General features: G+C 40.1%; 1 protein-coding gene across 5 annotated transcripts in view; it reads right to left on the bottom strand.

The window, feature by feature from the left end:
• Window positions 1-1,965: 1,965 nt before the first annotated feature.
• Window positions 1,966-23,002, bottom strand: part of LOC139456350 (LHFPL tetraspan subfamily member 2a protein-like) — a 118,623-nt gene continuing 97,586 nt past the window's right edge. For 3 of the 5 annotated variants that reach the window (XM_071237998.1, XM_071237999.1, XM_071237997.1), the window contains 2 exons: window positions 5,206-5,740; window positions 1,966-4,249 (listed from right to left, as the gene is read on the bottom strand). In XM_071237998.1, coding sequence (XP_071094099.1) covers window positions 5,526-5,740 — 215 coding nt within the window. In that variant the 3' untranslated portion in view covers window positions 1,966-4,249; window positions 5,206-5,525. The remainder of the gene's footprint in view (window positions 4,250-5,205; window positions 5,741-23,002) is intronic. The other 2 variants (XM_071238000.1, XM_071238001.1) reach the window with 2 other exon arrangements.

Raw genomic sequence — 23,002 nt, forward strand, 5'->3', positions numbered from 1 at the left:
TTTTGGTGGTACTTCAGTCATATCACTACAAGACGACTGGCCACAGTTTTAAAGTAGTACACATATTTAGAGAGTAACCAACGAACTACGAGGAATAACGGATTATCTGTGCCGAGTAAATGGATGGTGTAATTCCCGAACCTTTGCCCAGTGACTCACCGCATTCTTTATTTCGAGCTGGTTGTTCTATATTTTACCCATTGACATTAAAGTAAAAAATGAAGAAAAACGGTAGGGAAGTGTTGGGGTATTTTCAATGAAGTCGAACTTCAGGGCGTATTCTTTAAAAGGGGGGGAGGGGGGAGTCCATTTGGGCTATTTGAAGCTTCCGTGGAACGGTGTGTGTGTGTCTTAAGCCTACCCCCAAAATCATAAACACTGCATGTAAACCTTTAATAATAATTTTACTTTAACATTTAAATCAACATGTTATCATGGTAAGATATGAGCATACGAAGTATCTTTGGATGTGAAAAAAGGCTGGGTGGGTTTGGTCACACAAGAACACCACCTCTGGATCCGCCCCTGAACCTGAACTTGACCCCAACCGACACACATTTAATATATATCATATAGACTCCATACACAAAATAAACCACAGAATCCCACGAAGGTTAACATTAAAAAGTTCCCCATCCCCATCCCCACTCCTCACTTAAGGTGGCATAAAAAAATGGCTACTCCCCTATAAAAAAAACCTACTTCAGCCTTTGCCGTTTACTATCCATTCGTCGTTTCTAGCAAGTGCATTTAAATCAAAGCTTGATTCAAATAAATCACTACACTTTCATCGTAGCAATAGATCTTTTGTAATGCGCAACGCTGAACCCCAAATAAAACCCACCGGATGACGTCCATTCTACTTGTGTAACGCACCATTACAAAAGAGCTGACCCCTGCCTTTCTCATCTCGAGTCCACCCCATGATCAAGTTCACGATAACCCCTCATTGTGGTCTAGGAACGCATCACTTCACTCGGACAGTTAATTTGGCCTGTGTCGAAGTGTAGTAACTGAGAAAAAATATGCCGTTCACTCACACCGGAAATTGGAAATTGCCGTAAATGAGTCTGGATGTCGTTAAATCTGTGAAGTGTCAACAATCGGAAACGAATTTCGATGAAGTTGAAGCCGGGCGGCTGTAGTTTCTATTATTGCTCAGCGAGACGGTAAAGCAAAGATTGATGGACACTCAACAACTAATATCCCGGTGGTTGGGTCCATGCTGGCAGACAAATGTCATTTCACAGACAGCCGTGGAAAAAACAACAACACCCTAAACAATTGTGTCATTGCAGTTGTCTCCCTTTTCAGTAGAACTGTGTCTCCGATGAACTTGAATATGTAAGCGCTATCATCATTGTTGGTTGAAGATCGAGAAGTGTCTTGCCAAGGATTGGGTTGACATTCTATTACTAGTCTAAGAGTATCTGACTTTTGATTCTTAATGGATTAAAACTCTAACCAGTACAAAATCTTCTAGAACACGGGGGTGACGGCCCTGTCTTCTTAGCCGCCGTAAGTCGCTGTGCAGAGTTGCGTCCCTTTGGCGCACAAGAAACCAATGGTTCGAATCCCGGTTTCTAGGTTTGTCAGCACCATACTCGTGCTCGTGGTTTTAACAAAAGTGGTAAACGTCTGAGACCTGCATCACTTCGGGCTTTCCACATTAAGCTGACACGCCGTGATATTACAGGTGTAATGCTAAAAGCAACGTTAAACGCAACTCACTCACTCACTCTTCTGGAACAGCATGGCTTAAGTAATAATGACAGCTTCACTCTTTCATAATTGCAGAGTGCAGCGTTAACAACAACAACGCACACATAGTCACTCATGATATTGCTTGAGTACTTCTGAAAGCGGCGTCAAACCACACTCCATCACTCACTCCTGGCAGAAAAGATAAAATAATCATACGCCCATTTGGACGATGCAAAAACAGCTAGACAAACGACGTCGGTTTCAACATGTTTATCTATACAAATTTGCTGTCATTTAATCAACAATATCAGTCACGACCTTGACCTCGTGACCTTGGAAATAGGAAGAGCGTTAACATCAGCAGTAGAAGAAGGGTTAATGGGAAGTACGAATGTATGGAGGGATGTAGGGGACAAAACAGTCGCCATTTGTACATTGGATTAAGTTCTATATGCTATACAATGTACATATAATCATAAAACACCAGCAGCGCATGCGCCAATATATATTGACGAGACTCATACTTAGGAAATTCACTCTGCGTCAGAAATCCCTATCTCATGTCAACGCCATACCCCACAACACATAGTCACGTTAAAGCATAAATACTTTGACCGTGTCTCCAACAACCATGAATATAAGCAAGAATAAATAGTTACAGCTGATATTGCTTAATCTTTGGCCATCAAAAGAAACGTCTCTCATCATCTTGCGGTGTTACAATTGCTGCCATCTTCCCGAGGCAAAGGAGTTAACTGGCTATAAAATTCCAGTTTCCACCCTTGCCGAACTAGGCTGGAATTTCGTGGCTCGATCGTAGTGCCAGTGGCTATTACGAGTTATGTCCGTTCTATGTCCTTCCTTTTGACCAATCAGATGCCATCTGTCATATCACTTGCATTTGCTTCAAACAAAATGGCGGCGCTTAATCAAGACGATCTGATCGATATATCGTAATAAAACGGGTCTTACTTTACGAAGTGCATCAAATCAAGTGAGCACCTTGATTAAGACATGAATTTTTTTTTAAACTATATGTTGACGCCGAGTTGCAAATCCTGCAATCGACCAAAATCTGCACAGCAGTTTATGAACAGGATGCCGATTTAATTACGCGATTTTGATTGGACTATGTATTGATTCGTTAGTCCAGCTAAATAGTACTCCAAATTTCAGCCGAGTTCGGGTGGCAACTGGACTTATATGGTCAGTTAACTCCCTTGCCCAGGGAAGTTGAATTGTGGTATGGACGTTGGTTTCAATGAAATCAATAATTTTGGTTTTGTCTGGTATTGAATCCGGTTTCAAGTGTACTTTATTAAAGTGTCCTGATTTAAACTGAAGAGTTATCGCTCGTTGCGTAAACACTGTTGCCATGGTTGCTGGTGGCTTCATACAAATCATATTTCTGAAAAAAGAAAGGAGAAAACTTCTGGTTGAGATGAGAAACATTTCGTTTATGTTCAAATGATATATTGTGTCGAAGCGTTATTCGATGTATGATTAATCCTTTTCACGAACATTCTTTCACGATCTGTGCTAAACCGGAACTAATCTACGAAACATTCTGGCGGAGTTGCTACAAAATGTTTCCAGATGCGGCATAAAGCAATATTCGTTAACTTATTCATCTATAAATATAACAGTTTGGATTAACGAAGTTACGTTAATGAAACGTTTATAACCATTTTAACCCCCGCCCCCTTTACCGGTACAATATTTTATAGATGGTGTTTGTTCTTTTGTTTGTTTGTTTGTTGTTTAACGCCGCAGTCACGGCGGCCTGTTAATATTCGAGTCTGGCTGAGGCAAACTAGTCGGACACCGTCTGGGTACGACAGCTAGAAAGTCAACCAGTCACTCGGCCTGACTATCCGACCTATGTAGTGGCTTATTACCTGTGCTGGTCGTGAGAGACCACTTAATGGATTGTGTGGTCAGGCGCGGTAACGTTGCTCATAATATCAATCACTTGATTGTCTGATCTAGACTCGATTATTTAGTTACAGGCCGCCGTCATTTGGCTGGAATACTGCAGCGTTAAACAACAAAGAAACAAACAAAATAATTCTTCTCAATAACATGGCATAAGCATCCAATATATATGTACAGCAGTAAAAAACCTCGTTTACTCGAACTTCGAGGTCTCGATATATCTTCCAAGACGAAGTAATCGAGTTATGATCTACGCTAAAACCTCTGATCTCTTATCTGAGCCCCGCTTGTTTCGAACAACTGGAAACTCGACAAATAATCGATTGCCCCCGGAGTTCGAGTAAACAACGTTTCACTGTATTTATGGCAAAGTTATTGAGATTCATAAATATTAACTTACATATATTAATGATTTGTTATATTTATGATACTGTTACATATGGGACAAAGCAACTCCGTGCAGCACAAGTACTCGATGTTCTCAGGTTGTCAAGACTTGATTTCTTGACACAGAAGCTCAGTCGAGTCCATCCTCGGCAGTGAAGGGTATAATCCTCTGTCCAACCTTATGGCAAGAGTGCGTTGTTTAGTGAAATGGTTGGAACTCTGGCTGAAACAGAGGGAATATATGGTTAAAAAATTGGTGTCAACTTAGAGATTTGAACGTAGGTTCGTACAAATCGAAAACTGTACGTTTGTAGTCACTTATGATAAATATTTATTTGATGTCGCACGGTAATAAGTGAACAAGGGAGTTAACGGTGTTTCAGTCATATCTCGGCCTCTTAACTTAATGTGGGTGGAAATCACTACATGTACGTAAAGTTGGATATAGACCTCACTACCAGCAGATCCTGTCGAGTAAGGGACGCAACTCTGTACGGCGTGATCCACACACCCTACATCACGCACTCATTGAATGAATACAAAATACAATCATCCCACGACTCAGCAGGTTCTGACTGTTTCTTGGTTGTTGCTGTATTCTATAAATTGTATTTATATTTATGTTTCTATTTATTCATTTAATAGTTTTCAGGTTGTGTGCTGAATACGATTTGTTTTGTGGAGTTGTTCTGTGGTCAACAATATATTCAGATCGGCCAGTTAGATTGTAGGCTATAAAACAGAGAAACTATTATTATTTTTATTATTATCAGTAGTAGTAGTAGTAGTGGTAGTAGTAGTAGTAGTAGTACTAGTAGTAGTAGTAGTAGCAGTAGCAGTAGTTTGTTTGTTTATTGTTTAACGCCGCACTCAGCAATATTCCAGCCATATGACGGCGGTTTGTTAATAATCGAGTCGGGACCAGACAATGTGATTGATATTATGAGCATCGATCTACGCAATTGGGATCGATGACATGCATCAACCAAGTCAGCGAGCCTAACCACCCGATCCCGGCAGTCGCCTCTTACGACAAGCATAAAGTTGCCTTTTACGGCAAGCATGGATTGCTGAAGACCTATTCTACCCTTAGATATCGGGTCTAGTAGTAGTAGTAGTAGTAGTAGTAGTAGTAGTAGTAGTAGTAGTAGTAGTAGTAGTAGTGGTAGTAGTACTGACCTGGTGGTCTCTGACTTGGTCCCGGTAGTCAGCAAGGAGAACACGCGGGGAATACCCCATTGTCACATTGCCACAAAACTGTCACGCACGTGATTGTTTGTTTCCATGGCAACTGACAACGTCGACAGCCCTATCCTCATCTTGAATGTACATCGTGTCATATCACATATCACAGTTTAAAAAACCTCCTCCCCAAAACGAACGTACCGCTCCTCGCCCTAGCACATCTATATTTACACACCGCCCCCTCCGTCAACAAACTGTTATTGCTTTCCTTACACGTCTCGGGCATATCACAAGCAGCAGACGACTTCCGGTCGTCAGGAGAAAATGTCACTGGTTTTCATGTCTGTGAATTGAGATAGGAAAGGGCAAAACATTGAAAGAGCAGTTCCCATAATTCCCAGCATGTAGCTCCAGCCAATCAGACAGTGGCCTGAGTCGTAAGCGGAAGCGGTGTCTCCGCAGTAATGGCGGAAGTATGACGACCCAAATCCGAGCGGAAATATCAGCAGGCCTGCGATCATGATGAGTACTGAAACAGAAGAATGAGGAAATTAGAGGAAGAGGTTCGTATTATGTTGTCAACTGGATACCATGTCATGGTGGATGGAAAATGAAAAGATGTAGTAGTCGATTGTTACATGTTACAGTTATGTAAGTGTTACATTACAGACAGTCACTGAAATTCCTTCGTCGTCATGCCAGGTCGGCCGTTGGTCCGGATCTTGTTACACACTTAGCTGAATGGCTGTCACAAATCTGTAGTAATAGTGCTATTGTGAAGTACGAGGATAACGTTGAAGCGAAACGCGATCTGGGATATCAAAGACAAATGTGTAGGTGTGGGTGTCAATTATGACATCTTCCCGAGGCAAGGGAGTTAACTGACTACAAAAGTCCAGTTTCCAACCTTGACGAACTAGGTTGGAATTCCTGGGCTCGACCGTAGCGCCACCAGTGGTTATTACGAGTTATGTTCCTTCTAAGCCTCTCCTATGGACCAATCAGATTCCACCTGTCGTATCACTTGACTTTGTTTCAAACAAAATGGTGGCGCCCAGTCAAAACGATCTGATTGATAATCAAGATCTATATTGTGATAAAACGAGTTTTACATCGCGAAGTACATCAAATCGCGTGAGCACCTTGATTAAAAACATGAAAAGACTTGGAAAATATCTGTTGACAACGAGTTGGCGGTGCACATGCTTTGCAAATCCTGCAATCAATCAACAGAAATCTGCACGACATTTTACAAACCGGATTTCGATTTCTGTGCGCGATTTTGATTGGACTATGCATAGATTCGTTAGCCCAGCCAAAATGTAACTCCATAATACCAGCCTAGTTCGGCAAGGGTGGAAACTGGACTTTTATAGTCAGTTAACTCACTTGCCTCGGGAAGATGCGATTATGATGGCAGTGTGCATTGTCAGTATAGATTTGTATGTTGTGTGTGTGGTCATGGCGACAGTAGTATTACCATCAGCAATGAGATGAAATGGGGTTAACGTCGCGTTCAAGATTATTCCACCTATATTTATATAGCTCTGTGTGCGTGCGTTTGTGCCTCTGTGTGTGTGTGTGTGTGTGTGTTTGTGTGTGTGTGTCTGTGTGTGTGTGCGCGCGCGCGTGTGCGTGTCAGTGATATGAAGCTGTCAGTCACTATCAGTTTTTAAAGATAGGAAGATATTGTGTGTGGATATGTACATGGTAGATGGATCGCTGAAATAAATGACGAATTAGAGTGATAAAATTTGGTTCTTCGTAAATCCCACTAATATCCCACAAATATGTCACTAATGTCACATCAATATATTTCATTACAATCTCTCTAAATACCCCATTAACGTGTGTGTGTGTTTGTGTGTGTTTGTGTGTGTGTGTGTGTGTGTGTGTGTGTGTGTGTGTGTGTGTGTGTGTGAATAATTTGGTTCAACATGGGTATACAAAAATAAATAACATTATTGGATACCCTGGATGGCCTAAATCTATTCCTTATGGACAAAACACATCACAAAAATGTTCACATTCCTCTTTACAAAAACATGAATGTATCGAAGCACTGACCGGCAAAATATCCAGTCTCCAACAAAATCCCAGGCTAGCTGTGCCCCCTGCCACCCACAATGTTTAATGGTCATAAACGTCCTCTACCAACAGGATGACTCAACATTGCTATCATTGTATCAAAGAAATCCAGACAATGCCAGAGTTAAAGTAATCAACAGCTAAGTGATTCCATGAAGCGACTGTCCTAAATAGCATTTCATAATCGTCCTCAGTGACACACGGTATCACCAGCTTCCGTGTTTCTATAGATACCGGTCATAATGACAGTGATGAAGCACTGGAGCTATTGTATGGACATACAAGAAATTGTCACTCAATAGGCTGGTATTACTTTTCCATTTGGAAGATTACATCGCGCGTTACCGAACCAGCCAAAGTGATGCCATGATAGAGGCATAATACCCTTGCCCGTTTCACACCAACAAAAAAGGGCTTTGAGATTGTGGGGCTGTTGACTGAAGCTTTATTTACGAGGCCAAGACACCAGTAATCCTATGGATAAGCTTAGAAAATTGCCTTGTAAGAAAAATAAATACAATTAGGCAGTTTGACAAGACGCCATTACAAGGTACAGACGCGTTAAGGCTACACTTTGTCACGATCTTAACAAGCTTCCTGGATCTTTGATGTTCAGACCCGAGGCTATTGCTCCGAGGTGGCACTTTCACGGGCTCGGCAATGTCGTCAGAAAACTAATAGCTGACATCGGTGTCGTTTGACCTTTATTTGCATACAGACGAGAAATCACGAGATTTTGTCAAGCCCGCAGCCAATGAGGACAGCCCCGCGGCGAATGAGAGCACACCCGCGGCAAATTAACGTAGCCATGCGACCTAATTGGCGCGTGCAGTGCGCCATTATCACGCCGAGTGATTCTCATTACTGGACGAAGCTCCTATGGGTCTTTCATGTTACGGTAGCCAACTGGATAATTCTTGACTCGGGCAATCGCCTTCAACACTCTAATTTGTTAGCTTTGTAAGCAAACATGTCACTTCATTTTATCAGACAGTGGAGGACTACCTAACGCTAATAACGTCTAATCGGTGATTAACTCCCTTTGATCTCGCGTTGGTTGCGAGAAAAAGCGAGAATTAGACTGTCTGATTCAGGTTGGCAGTGGGATGAATAGAGACGGTAATGAAATCAAAAGGTCAACCGCCAGTCAAAATCTTGCATTGATGTACAACATCTTTGAGTATGTTCATCTGTAGCCCAAACACGGTCCAAAGCACATACACATTCCACGTTAAGACTACTGGTTAATAATTCATATAATTCAGTTACAGGGTGATTGCGTGTCAATTTGTAGCCGAGATTTCTGGGAATCGAGCGAGAAGGGTGCGCAACGATGTAGCAAAGCTGCAGTCAATAATGACAGCATTGTACTTCCGTGGCAAGGGACCCACTGGGAGTATTGCGTGTAGTGGAGATTGGTCTCTAAAGGATTATACACTAGGATTATGGGTGCCTGGCGTATGATATCGGAGTAGATGGGCATTGAATGCAACAATCATCCAAGCTAGGTGTAGTATTAGTAAATAATTGGCAGCATTCTTCAGCATACAGACATGATTGAAAACAGATTTGCGAATACACACTAAGAACCATAATCAAACACTCCTTTCAGCATAATTTCGTAAAAGGTTCAAACTGTATGGAGTATTACACAATGTGAACAGGCTCCAACGACCAATGTATCATTTTAAACTGCTCGGCAAAAGATAGTACACACCCATGTTTGATGGTTGCTTGAAATAATGAGTGAGTGAGTGAGTTGACGCCGCTTTTAACAGTATTCCAGTTACATCACGGCGTGTCCGCTTAATGTGGGAGGAAAGCCCGAAGTGATGCAGGTCTCAGACGGTTCGGTGAAACCCACGAGCACGGGTATGGTGCTGACAAATCTAGAAACATAATCGGGGTGGGCTTGAAATAAAGGAAACAAGACATTTCGCTTTATTCGATGGTGATATATTGGATACGGGTATCAAAGTTGTGTTTGGGATCCAAAGTCTGCAGTGTTTCGGCAACTGTCTTCACCCTAGTAGCGTTTTGATAACGTTTGTAATAACGTTTGGTCATGTCCCAATTTCAAGTGTATATTTTATTACTCAGCTCGAAGTTTATATTCCAGGGAAGAGGAGGTGAGAATATACTAGATACAAATTAATCTTGCCTCAGCAACAATAACAAAATGTTCACCGAACACCCTAGATGCCCTGAAAATATGTTTTGCGAGCATTTTACTTCTTACAGAACATGTCCCGTATTGGAAAATATGAACTCTCCACTGTGGGAAGATATAGATCGCTTTGCAGAAGGGCACTCTCATAATATGTATTGGCTGAAATAAATCCATTGGAATAATTCGCAGAAAGATCCTATCATCATTGTTTATTTGTTATATTGAATGGCGTGATACAATTAGTATAGTGATCAGTAACAAGTGGGTTATGTTACGTTATACTTACAACTGCATTACAGTATAATCCTTTCTCAAATCATGGTGAGTTGAGGTGAAATGGGGTTTAATGGGGCTTCAAGTTTTTGCACTTCCATAGCGACCTGCGTGTGGCTGCTTGAACTAGTCTGGACTTATGCCGATTTGATAGTGCTAGGCCATTTAGATACCATGCCGCAGTTTAAAAATACCCCACTCAGACACAGCGTACGAGACGACGAGTTCTTGTTTTATTCCCTTAATGCCAAGCGCAAGGCACGGAAACAACAAACACCATCTTTTAACGTCTTTTGGTCATAACGTCGGGGATCGGAACACCACCACCCGTCCGCTCTACGGACAGACGCTTTACCACCAGAGTGAGTGAGTGAGTATGGTTTTACGCCGCTTTTAGCAATATTCCAGCAATATCACGGCGGGGGACACCAGAAATGGGCTTCACACATTGTACCCATGTCAGGAATCGAACCCGGGTCTTCGGCGTGACGAGCCAACGCTTTAACCACTAGGCTACTCGAACGCCCCCTTTACCACCAGACCACGGAGGCGATCTATATAATGGTTAGAGTTATCGAGGCTATGAACCAATCCAGTAGACTTGATGTCACGATTCGATAAATATGCAAATGAGATAATCTGTCAGGAATACATATAATGAAATATATGCATTGATGCGATGCAATTTTGCACCAAAAAAACGCTTTGCATAGTGTTGCCAACATATTCAGATAGATGCTTTCTGTTGTTTGAGTGCTTATGTAAACAAACTTGGCTACAAATTTATTGGCACTTTGTTATAAGTGGGGCAGTTCACTCAGATCATTGTATGCATGCGCCGCGTCGGGATTCCGGGTTAGAATTGGTCTTCAGCAAGATATGCTTGTCGTAAGAGGCGACTAGCGGAATCGGGTGCTCAGGCTCGCTGACTTGGTTGATGCAGGTCACCGTATCCCAGTTGCGTAGATCGATGCTCATGGTGTCAATGACTGGATTGTCTGGTCCTCACTTGATTATTTACAGACCGCCCTCATATGGCTAGCTGCAAAATGGTCGAGGGCGACGCGAAATAACAAACAAGCGCGCGCTCTCTACAAATATATCAGACGTTAAGTTGTACAGTGTTTATCAGTTACCACCACTTTAATCCTATAATTGATATTTGAATTCATAAGGGCATACTAATTTACATATTTACTTGTTAAAGCATCTTATTTTGCACTTTTAAGCAGAAAGTGGAATAATCTTTCAAGTTAAGCAATATACAAACCTCGATTTTGTGATTACACGCAATTTACTTACATTTACATCATACAAATGGTTTTTTCAGAGTAGATATAAGAATGAAAGTGTAGATAAGTGTTACATTTATCAAATAGCGACAAAGATGAAAACAACTTTTGACAATACATATCTTTAATAGTTTGCGATACAGTAGGATTGAATGCTTTGTCGTTTGAAAACAGACGGATCATTTCAGACATGAACACTACTTGCAATTACGCTTCTAACATACATGGGATCGAAAGAGGGATTTTACGCCTTCAAAACAAAAGTAAATACAGCTAGGAATGCATGCAATGATCGCATTTGTCATTTAGTCCCGATATGAATTTTGAACGTTTAGTTACATAGCAATTTCAGTAAAGATATGACGCCAAAAGCCTGTTTAAGAATGGTTGTTATAAGTCTCAAATAAAAGAAATTCATTTTCTCGGTACCTTGAATGTTCAATGTGCCCATTAATCCTTGACGTCATGATCAATGACGCGCGTCAATGTATGAAGTAGGTTCTAATCTTGCCCCTTTAAGATCTGTGTCAGTGAGACGTGTATAAGAATAATATTTAAGTTACATCATCTTAATTATGTGGCTGGTAAGCCCAAAGTGATGAAGGTCTCAGACGTTTACCACGTTGGTGAAACCCACGAGCACGAGTAAGGTGTTGACAAACGAATGATCACAATCAGAGTGAATCTTGGATTCGAACTCATGATCCCAACTCTCCGAATAGCGGCGCCTTAGACTACTGGACCACCCGTGCCCCTATACCATTTGGACATAAGGTCATGGTGTTTTATGCGATAGCTTCCTGTCCTCCCTGGACAAGTGACGATATACCTATACCATGAGATGCATGTAAGCACAATCGATGGCTTCCCTCGATCATAATCCGAGGTTAAGAACAGCGCTTAGGTACACAACCGATTGATCTCACCAGCGTACACATGTACTTAGTTTACAGCTCAAGAAGACACGTTTTATTTCAACTCAACTAAAGAATGGACAAGTCCATGTGATTTAAACCATCCTCTTCTTGATTTCCTATTGACATTACACAATCATAAATAAGAATTAAAACAAAATACGAAAGTGATTTAGAAAAAAATCAAAGCAAAACGGTTCCACAAATTCGTTTGATCGCGAGTGCAATAAAACAAAATGGCCAAACAGTTCTCTTCAAGTCCTGCATTATGCGCGGGCAGCCGCGTTTAAAACATAATATCAAGATATTCCGCAGCTTCGGACAAACAGAGGGAAATTGATCAACCAAGCTTTAATTTTCAATGCAAGATTGGAAGAGCCTAATATTGATAAATCTTTTGGTCAAATTTGAACAGTGTTTATTGTCGCTGAATGTGTACTGATCTGCTGAAAGGATTGCGGTGTTTTTTTGCAAGAGTTAACGGCTGATTAAAGATTATTTAAAGAAACTTTTAAAATAAAAAAAATAGTTTCAATTGAAATTTAGAATATTTGGTTTCACGGGAGTAATCAGATATTTTTGGAGAGCTCTTGCCGTATAATTACTCTGCCTGTTTAAGTTAGCTGGAGTATTACTAACGAGATTTTGAATTTTAAAGAATGAGGCTGGTTGAAGGAAGGGATTGTGCTTTTGTCAGTCGAGGTATTACATGTAATCAGTTTTGACGAATGATAATGTGAAGAGGCATCGTTACTGTAGTCCTGTACGGAGCCGGGCTAAACTACCACCAAACCGCGGCCAATGTTTGCTGTACCATACAACTAAAATGATCCCCCGTGACCACCATGTCTCTCAACAGCAATTATGACGATGCGCGTCGATCGTTTTGACCATCCTTTTGATTTAATTTATTCAGTCTCTGTGAGATATTAATCATAAAAATGTTAAAAATTACAAAAATATATAATGAAGTTGCGTTGCATATTTCGCCATTACTGGAAATTATCTCGCTATCATTGATAACACAAAAGCATTTTATTTTTTTCTAATTTAAGAATATTTTTGATTTTAACAAAAATATAAAACGCCATATTTAAAGTTATTTCTATTTCCGTATCGTATGGACTAAATGGCTGCATTGTGTTTTCACTTTTGTGTTTGACCATATCCATGACTCATAAAATGATAAAATAATGAACATGTGTCATGATTGAGATGCATATCACGCAATAATATCTGAGCATAATAATAAAAGAGCCCAAAGTCTTTCCACATTCATAAGAAATCTTTACTAAAAGCAGAGTCGATTCTACGCGTCCACATGAGCATGTGTTTGTGAATCCCTATCAAATAGTGATGATACCAGGTGTTCGCGAAAAGGTGAGCATATCCTGCCCTACTGGTGGCTTTCATAAAGCACGTGAAAATAAACTATTCGTGATTAATATTATTATTACATCATAAAACACATCTCACTAACTTTGAGTAAGATTGTTATCTGAAGATAATTAATCTATTTTTTGTTGACAATACATTATATCATTTTCAAAGCCATTTATGAAAGCATAATGATTTCTGTTGGATTGTGATAATTTTCATCCGTGTGATTAATTGTATTGCAAAAGTACTGAGATAGTCAAAAACTCAAGGAGCTGGGTTGCGATGGTTTTAAAATATGTTTAAACATTTGAAGGACATTTCCAAATATGGCGCATCACACAAAAAGATTATAGTTTACCATATGTTCCCATGTTTTTAGGCGGAAGGTTGACTTGCCTTTGCATGAGTTTGTGACGGCTGCCAACGGCGGGGCAGGATACGCTCACCTTTTCGTGAAATTCTGGTGTTATCACTATCATTGTCATTCATCAGTGATTTATAAACATATGCTCATGATACAGTCGGAATCGTGCAGTTGACTCCGGTTTTAGCAGAGATGTCTTATGACTTATGAAAGTATTTTGTCGCTAATAATTGAAAGGAATTGTGCCACACAAAACCGGAATAAAACCATATCCTCGACTGTGTGAGCGAGTGTTTATCGATGTGATGACACAGTGATCAGTGTGATCAGAATCGATATTTTGAATATCAATCGGTTACGAAAGTGTAAGGTCATAGAAATGGCCACCCACTTTGATGTCCACTCGCTGAAGTCCACACCCATCTCTGGCCAGCGTTTCGGTCGCTATAGTACGATAACGAGCAGTACACCATACAAAGCGAGACTCTCACTATCTCGAACTAAACTTACCCTTAAGCCGATATAGAATTCTTACATTGACACTTCGCTTGTCTGGATCTTTGGATAAATCGATATGATAACGAGCTCGAGGTTTCACAATACTGTTAAAGACGAGTGGGCGTCTTTATGCTCCCGATAGTATCTTTGTAATTAAACCTTCATGATGGCGTCACGCTATTGTTATTGCAGTTTATTCTGAGCCAGAAATTCACAGGTCATTTCGAACAAGCACTAGTTATAAACGTTTTATCATAAAGTCAACGCAGGAGAAAGAACCAGTAGGGTGAACAATTATATAAATGGATCACTGAAAATCAATATGACACCAGGTGTTCTTGAAAAGGGGAAGCATGTCCTGCCCTACCGGTAGCATGAACCATTCAAACAATTTCATAAGAAAGTACAGTAAAGTACGGTTATAACGAACCCTTTGGGACTACTAATTTTAGTTCGTTATAACCGTAGTTCGTTATAAGCATATATACAGCATAACTACAGCAAATAGTCGGGACCAAATAGTAAGTTCGTTATATCCGTCAGTTCGTTATAAGCGTGTTCGTTATAACCGTAGTTTACTGTATGTGTTTGTTGCCTGACGTCGCGCAGCAGTACTCCTGAACACGACGCCAGCATGTAAACAATCGACCAGACAAGCCAGTGATGGACCATCACCAACGCCCCCGTCGACCCAGGAGCAGGTATGATGGAAACACACAATGATAGGTTTCTGGCGTGCCCTAGGGACGCACAGCGAATCGCGGCGCCTTAGGCGACTGGGCCACCCGTGCCCCCTTCCGGAAGTAGAATCAATTCGGTTTTTCGGGCCTCGATGATTCTTCATCCCGAATCAAAGAGTGATATCTCCATCACCTATACAGACCCGTGAAAATCCGGGGTAGAATAGGTCTTCAGCAACCCAAGCTTGCCGTAAAAGGCGACTAACGGGATCGGGTGGTCAGGCTCGTTGACTTGGCTGAAGCATGTCATCGATCCCAATAGCGTGGAACGATGATCATGAGATCAATCACTGGATTGTCTGGTCCATACTCGATTATTTACAGACCGCCGTCATATAGCTGGAAAATTGCTGAGTGCGGCGTAAAACAACAAACAAACCAACTATTACTTATACATACACAGTCTCATACCTACACTCCCCTAGAACAACGGAAAACTATACATATATTCTTACCGTTCACCCTGTAAAAGCTGAGGTAAGCTAGAGCAAGACATACTGCTGGTATTAGGGATATAAACATGTGCAAAAAGATCCCTGAAAAATTAAATCCTCAAAGTAGCCTTTCGTTTCGTTTTACTTAAACTTTTTTCAACGTGAAAGAGAGAGCGTTCACTTTTAAAGTTTTTACATTAAGCGAAGTTTGAAGGCACAAATGTTACTAGTCATCATTAAGTGTGTTATAACAAAACCCATATCTGCCCGCTTTAAACCATTATGAATAATTTAGGCTCATACGAAACGCAGGAAGTGAATACGGATTGCTTGTCTTTATGAAAAAAATCTCCTGAAAATTAAAAAAAACCAGATTTTCTATTGACGACTGTCAATGAAGTCAAAGATAATCGCCTGGCAATATCTCTAGCGGAAATAATTCGACACAAATAATCCCGCAATTATTGAAATTTCAGAAGCAACACTAAAACTGACAAAATCTTTTACGAAATTAAAACCATCGTATTTTCAAAATGATAAATTCTTAAAATATCATAATTCTGCCGGTGGAGCAAAACTTTTTGAATTATTGATTACCAACATCAACCAAGAATATTGCCCACAATTGACTATTTCCAGGAAATACGCCAAGTTTCAATTACTCCCTATATTGATGATTAGTGTTCAAAGTCGCGTGCTCACGTGCCATGGGATTCTGGACAAGACTTTGGTTTTAAGCCTGACATACTGTCATGCCGTTTTACTGCACGCCAAACTAATTCCAAGCCCCGAAAGGACTTACTCCCCCCATCGGACCTCCATAGAAAGCCGAATCGAATCAATTCGCGGCTTAATCGGTAGTAAATTTAATAAATGATTGCGTGACGCCCGCCATCATTGTTGGGCATTCCAAAAGGCAGGTCCGTTTGTTTCTTGTGTTTCGACAGTAAGGGCTTCTTTATCAACTTAATGGGCTATTACAGCTATTTTGTCCTCATCAGCTTCAAGTGTCGGATTTACCCGCAAAACTATACCGTACGAAGTCTAAAAATAATTTCCAGTTAATCTTTAATCTGTTTGTACTGGAAATGGAAACATAACGCAAGACTGTCTTTGAAACAGTGACGATAAAATATAGATTTTTTTAATCGGTGTTGTCATTTCCAACAGAAGAGATTTGGTTGACAATTGCGTTATTTGGTCTCCTCATTGGAAACGCAAGGGTTATTACTTCTCGCACGCAAAGACACTTTGTTTAAGTCAATGTCAACATCGGTTTCACTTTGTTGACATGATCACCCCTCTCCTTACTGCAAAAAACGTACGGTACAAAGAATTTCTAAACTTATCAAAAATGAAGTTTATTTGCAAAATAACTCAAGCAGCATAAGAATAATCCCTCACTCGTTGAATTATGATATAATTTTATAACTTTACTTCACTTGTAATAAAAATGAAGACCGTTATCGCTTTACTCTCATTTGTCCTATTTTCGATCAGATCATGAGGCAGTATATACCTGTCAAATATCCCGCCATTAAAACAAAGTGTCAGTTATGAAGAGCGACATAATCTAATGATATTCTCCTCTATTGCATTAAAACACAGAATATATAACCGGAATTAATTATGTATTTATCCCGCCTCAATGTATTTACCTTCCTTGATATTAAAATTGGAATATATTGGAAATAATACATATATTGTGACCATTATCATTGGGCCTATTTCAAAGAAATTTGAATATATTGATGGACCACAAACCACAAGCATGGCAAGACGCGGTGATAAAAGATCGAGCGACCGCTTAAGATACTGTGTTTGTGCCAAAGGTGGGCATCCATTGACAATGTGTTGGACAGTCTCATTAAATTCATTGCATAATCTACATTTCATATTTACATCTTGATGCAAAAGTACTCTGCAGGGCTGCTGATCTTCTCAACACAATGCACAGAGAGTCAATGAGTTTGGGCTGACTTGATATGGCACTTCACTTGGTTGACACTCATTTCCGTACCTTCCAGCAGAACAGAACCATCAACAAAATCAACACTGACATTGAGATTATGTCCCACATCCTTGGCTTGTTTACGAAAACTGTGGAATGCCTTGTTGTCATCATGGGTCTTGACATGCTTGACAAGAAGATCATCAGACAAATGATTGTGTGCAAAAGTGTACAATACAATTCTATCTCGAAGAGCCTCTACGTTAATCAAACCACGCCCTCCCATTATGACTGGTAAATATAAGCGATGGAGGGAAGAGGGTGATGGGATCTATTGTCTGACATGATTCTTCGTGTGAAGGTGTCAATACCCTGAAAGTCTTGTTTCGTCCAATCAACAACACCAAAAGACTACTAAAGGACGGGTACAGCATAAGTATTTGTCTTTGACTTTATTGCGAGTTAGGCTCATCATCAGCTCAGGGCCCTTGTCCCCTCTACACGCAGCCCAGACAGCGAATGGGACTTCTCCCAGGAAGCGCTGCCTGATCAAACCCACACATAACTATTCGGAGAATGTGAAGACTCCCCAACACTGAAACCTTCTGCATTACCCAGATTGTCAGAAGGGCTGTATTCCTGGCAGGAACAAAGGGTACTCTCCCAATGTCATTCAACAGATTTGGAGGTACCAAACCTAAGGCACCGAGACCAATGGGGAGTCGGACAACGTGGTACTTGGAATGCAAGCGTGACATTTCGAAAGCAGGTCTGCATATTTGCCCCGTTTTTCCTGAATCACATTAGTGTCAAAAAGGACAGAAAATTCAATGATATAAATGATTTCAATGGCTTTATCAAAATGGACAAGATATGGTTTGTTGGCCTGGATTGGTCTGAGGCTGCATACGGGCCTATTCCAAAAAATTTTGTTTTTATTATTTTCAATGACGCCCTCTACATACTCTGGTTCGTACCATGGATGGACCTCTGTGTCAAAACCACAAGCATTGTGAAGACGGTAATAAAAGGATCAAGTCACGCCATTATGTCGAGTGGGAAGTTATCATTAGACAATTAGATGTGTGCAAAAGTGCACAATACAATTCGACCATGAACAGCAGCCACGTTAATCAAACCATGCCCTTGCATTTTAATTGGTAAATATTAGCGATTATTTTTATTATAGCACTGATAAATTTATATTATTAGAAGTACAGCACCAGTCATTTTCAAATTTCAGTTTTTCACTCGGAAACTAGGACATGTTCACATTCATGCTGGTCGGTGAGATCCTGAAGTTTCTGCATGAAATCAGTAAGTGAATCCGACAACCGTGTCCTGGACACTTTTGGAGGAACATCCACACAAGTAATGCAGAACTTGCCAGCAAAAACAATGTATTCAACAGTGTGAGATGATGTTACATCACATAGCATAATACTGTTCGTGACACACATACACAGCTATACCATGTGTAGTGTCTCCTGGATAGACTTGATATCCTTGAAGGTCTCTTCCACTGTAATCATTGATGTGAGTTTCTGTCAAACACAAAACATGAGCCACACCGACAAACTTATCATTCTTCACACCTTCGAAAATGAGCATTGAGTGATCGCACATTCAAGTGAGTCCATCACCATGACTGTTCTCTACAGGGTGTGTCCAGGTGAACAGTCTTGCAATCCGTATTCTAGACATCTCATCCAATGTTTGTTTGTTTTTTCTACAATTTGTGTTCATCAAAACCTACAAGCTTTAGGTCTTTCCTTGATTTGACCCTACTGAGCATTGTATACACTTGACAAGGTTGGGCTTTAAATTTCAAGTCAAGTGGTATACATCTCAATAAGATAATTATGGTAACGGTTCCAAGACAACCCTGCATGGATTTTTTTGTTGTAGAATGTGTAAACGGTTCAGAGTTATGCTCTGGAAACGAATGTCACATGTATTTGAGCCTAAGTCTAGCTTCTTGCCATGGAAACATTCTGAAAACATCCCAAACTGTCAAAAGCACCAGTTTGCCACTAGACCTATCTATGTGCCAAGTTTGGTGAAGAAATAGTGTACGCTTTTCAAGATCTGCACATGAAACGAGCACTACAGCCATTTTCAGTTCAAGTCAAACTTGTTGCTATGGAAATCCAAAAAATAATTTGTTTGACAAAGAAACTATCAAATGCTACAGTTCATCACTGGACTTAACTATGTGCCAAGTTTGGTTCAGGCATATTGTACGGTTTTCAAGTTCTGCTCCGGAAATGAGCACAACAGCAATTTTCAGTCCAAGTAAAACGTTGCTGTGGAAACTTAAAATTATGTTTTTCAAAAATCCCCATCTATCTATCTATAAGATAGTCGTTGGTATGGAAACTGAATGAATAATTTTGTAAAAAGTCCAAAGCTATCTATGTGCCAAGTTTGGTTAAGATATCTCTAGCGGTTTTTGAGTTCTGCCCCGGAAACGAAACTTGAAGGGCGGACGGACGGACGGAAGGACATACGGACAGGACCTTCTTTTTTTTTATCCCCCTTCCACTTCGTGGCGGGGTATAATAATGAGTGTGTAAGGTTTCACGCCACTTTTAGCAATATTCTATCATAATCACAGCGGGGGACATCACAAATAGGCTTCTCACATTATACCCATGTGGGGAATCGAACCCGGGCCTTCGGTGTGACGAGCGAACGCTTTAACAACGAGGCTATCCCACCGGCCCTCACAACGATAAACACTGCCAGGGTTCTCTTGGACATCTGCACAGGAACACCATGACATATTAATACAATCTGCGGCTACTAATTGGAACGAACAAACGACTGCTGGCATGCTACTTGATTTATGGAATATTTAAACCGCTTGGATTGGCGTATTAAATAAGAGTAAAGTTAACTGAATTATCAAGCAGAAATCAATTTAGTTTGATATTATCATGCATATTTTCTTTCAATAATAATTTACCTCGGTGTACTTTGGGTTATTGATTTTGATATTTCTCCAATTAGTAAACATAATTTTAATGCTGAATCCGTTAATCATGGATAGTCTTTCTAGGAATTATCAAGCTCTCAAGGTATTACATAAAACAGTCGTCAAATATACATGTACTCTAGGTACTACATGAACCAGCGGTCCAATTAGCATTCGCTCTCGGTATTACAAACATAACGGCCAAAACGCATCCTCCGTAGGTATTTCATATCACAGGGGCCCAATGTACATCCTTTCTAGGTATTATACAACACAACCATCCAATATTCATATGTTCTAGGTATTACATATCACAGGGGCCCAATATACATCCTCTCTAGATATTATACAACACAGCCATCCAATATTCATATGTTCTAGGTATTACATATCACAGGGGCCCAATATACACCCTCTCTAGGTATTATACAACACAGCCATCCGATATTCATATGTTCTAGATATAACATATCACAGGGGCCCAATATGCATCCTCTCTAGGTATTATACAACACAGACATACGATATTCATATATTCTAGGTATAACATATCACAGGGGCCCAATATACACCCTCTCTAGGCATTATACAACCCAGCCATCCAATATTCATATGTTCTAGGTATTACATATCGCAGGGGCCCAATATACACCCTCTCTAGGCATTATACAACCCAGCCATCCAATATTCATATGTTCTAGGTATTACATATCACAGGGGCCCAATATACACCCTCTCTAGGCATTATACAACCCAGCTATCCAATATTCATATGTTCTAGGTATTACATATCACAGGGGCCCAATATACACCCTTTCTAGGTATTATACAACACAGCCATCCGATATTCATATGTTCTAGGTATTACATATCACAGGGGCCCAATATACACCATCTCTAGGTATTATACAACACAGCCATCCAATATTCATATGTTCTAGGTATTACATATCACAGGGGCCCAATATACACCCTCTCTAGGTATTATACAACATAGCCATCCAATATTCATATGTTCTTGGTATTACATATCACAGGGGCCCAATATACACCCTCTCTAGGTATTATACAACATAGCCATCCAATATTCATATGTTCTTGGTATTACATATCACAGGGGCCCAATATGCATCCTCTCTAGGTATTATACAACACAGACATACGATATTCGTATGTTCTAGGTATTACATATCACAGGGGCCCAATATGCATCCTCTCTAGGTATTTTGCAACACAGCCATCCGATATTCATATGTTAGGGGTATTACATATCACAGGGGCCCAATATGCATCCTCTCTAGGCATTATACAACACAACCATCCAATATTCATATGTTCTAGGTATTACATTTCACAGGGGCCCAATATGCATCCTCTCTAGGTATTATACAACACAGCCATCCGATATTCATATGTTCTAGGTATTACATATCACAGGGGCCCAATATATATCTCTAGATATCATACAACGCAGCCATCAAATATTCGTATGTTCTAGTTATTACATATCTCAGGGGCCAAAAATGCAAACATACTAGGTATTAACATTACATAGTTGCCCAATATTCATATGTTCTAGGTAATACATAACAGTGGCCCAATATCCATATGTTCTAGGTATTACATAACACAACCTCCCAACACACACACTAAAGGAGGTATGGGAGTATGGTCGCTATTACGGAAATAGATGTTTCTCAATAGCCGACACTCCAGGATCGATATTCATTACCAAACTATACACTGTCGGTGTTGTTTTATTTTGCCCTTCAACGAAACCCACATGGGAAATGAGAAATATTATTGTGTTCTCTCAAACTGAGCTGCAATAATGTATATTCACAGAGGAACAGGGATCGTACACCTACATAGGGTGTGGAGACAAGATGGATTGGCAAAGGCAGGATCAAAGTACATTGGTCATCATGTTGAATGTTTAGAATGTCTTGATTTTCCCTGACAAATTCTTTTATCCTCCTTCTCAAAGGTTCTAAACACTGACCCCGTTTTCAAACTGCGACCAATCCTCCCTAGCCGATACACCCATCAACCCGACTTGCTATCGGTTGACGTCATGTGGCGTTTAAAAGAGTTTCAACTTGTCAATCCGAATCCAATTTGTTGAATTTTGTTTTTCTAAAATGTTTATCCCAACTATCAATACGTTTATCGCCACAAGGTTGTAACACTATCATCTTGCTGTGACAATGATTTATTGTTACTGTAATCTGAATGATTTAAAATGTGTTTCTTGGAAATAAACCCGAAGCCAACGGTGAAATAAATGTCATGGACACTCGTCAAGAGAAAGAAAAATAGACAGTGGTGGTTTATTTCACCTTAAGAACGAAAGTATGTAAAGAACGGATATCATTTGTGAGAACACTTAATAAAACTCTTAAATTGTTTCACAAATTGAAAACATGTCTGCTAATCAATTCTCGTCGTTATCATACGCCCACAGCAGATAATAACCGTTGTGTTATTGGAAAAATAATACAATACAAGGCTTTTTCAAATTACCTTTCCTACCTCATTTTGAAGCTATATTTTTCATGTTACAAAACTATATTGATATTTCGTTGATTATAATGAATTTGATTTTTCAAATTAACTATATAGATGTACATGTATCTTCATGATTGTTAAAATCGACATGAACAATTTGGTGCTTCAAGGAATATGACGTAAGCACGTGCATCACGAACAT

This window comes from Haliotis cracherodii, unplaced genomic scaffold, assembly GCF_022045235.1.
Source record: "Haliotis cracherodii isolate W230 unplaced genomic scaffold, xgHalCrac1.p SCAF_11, whole genome shotgun sequence".
In the NCBI taxonomy this organism is placed as follows: Eukaryota; Metazoa; Mollusca; class Gastropoda; order Lepetellida; family Haliotidae; genus Haliotis; species Haliotis cracherodii.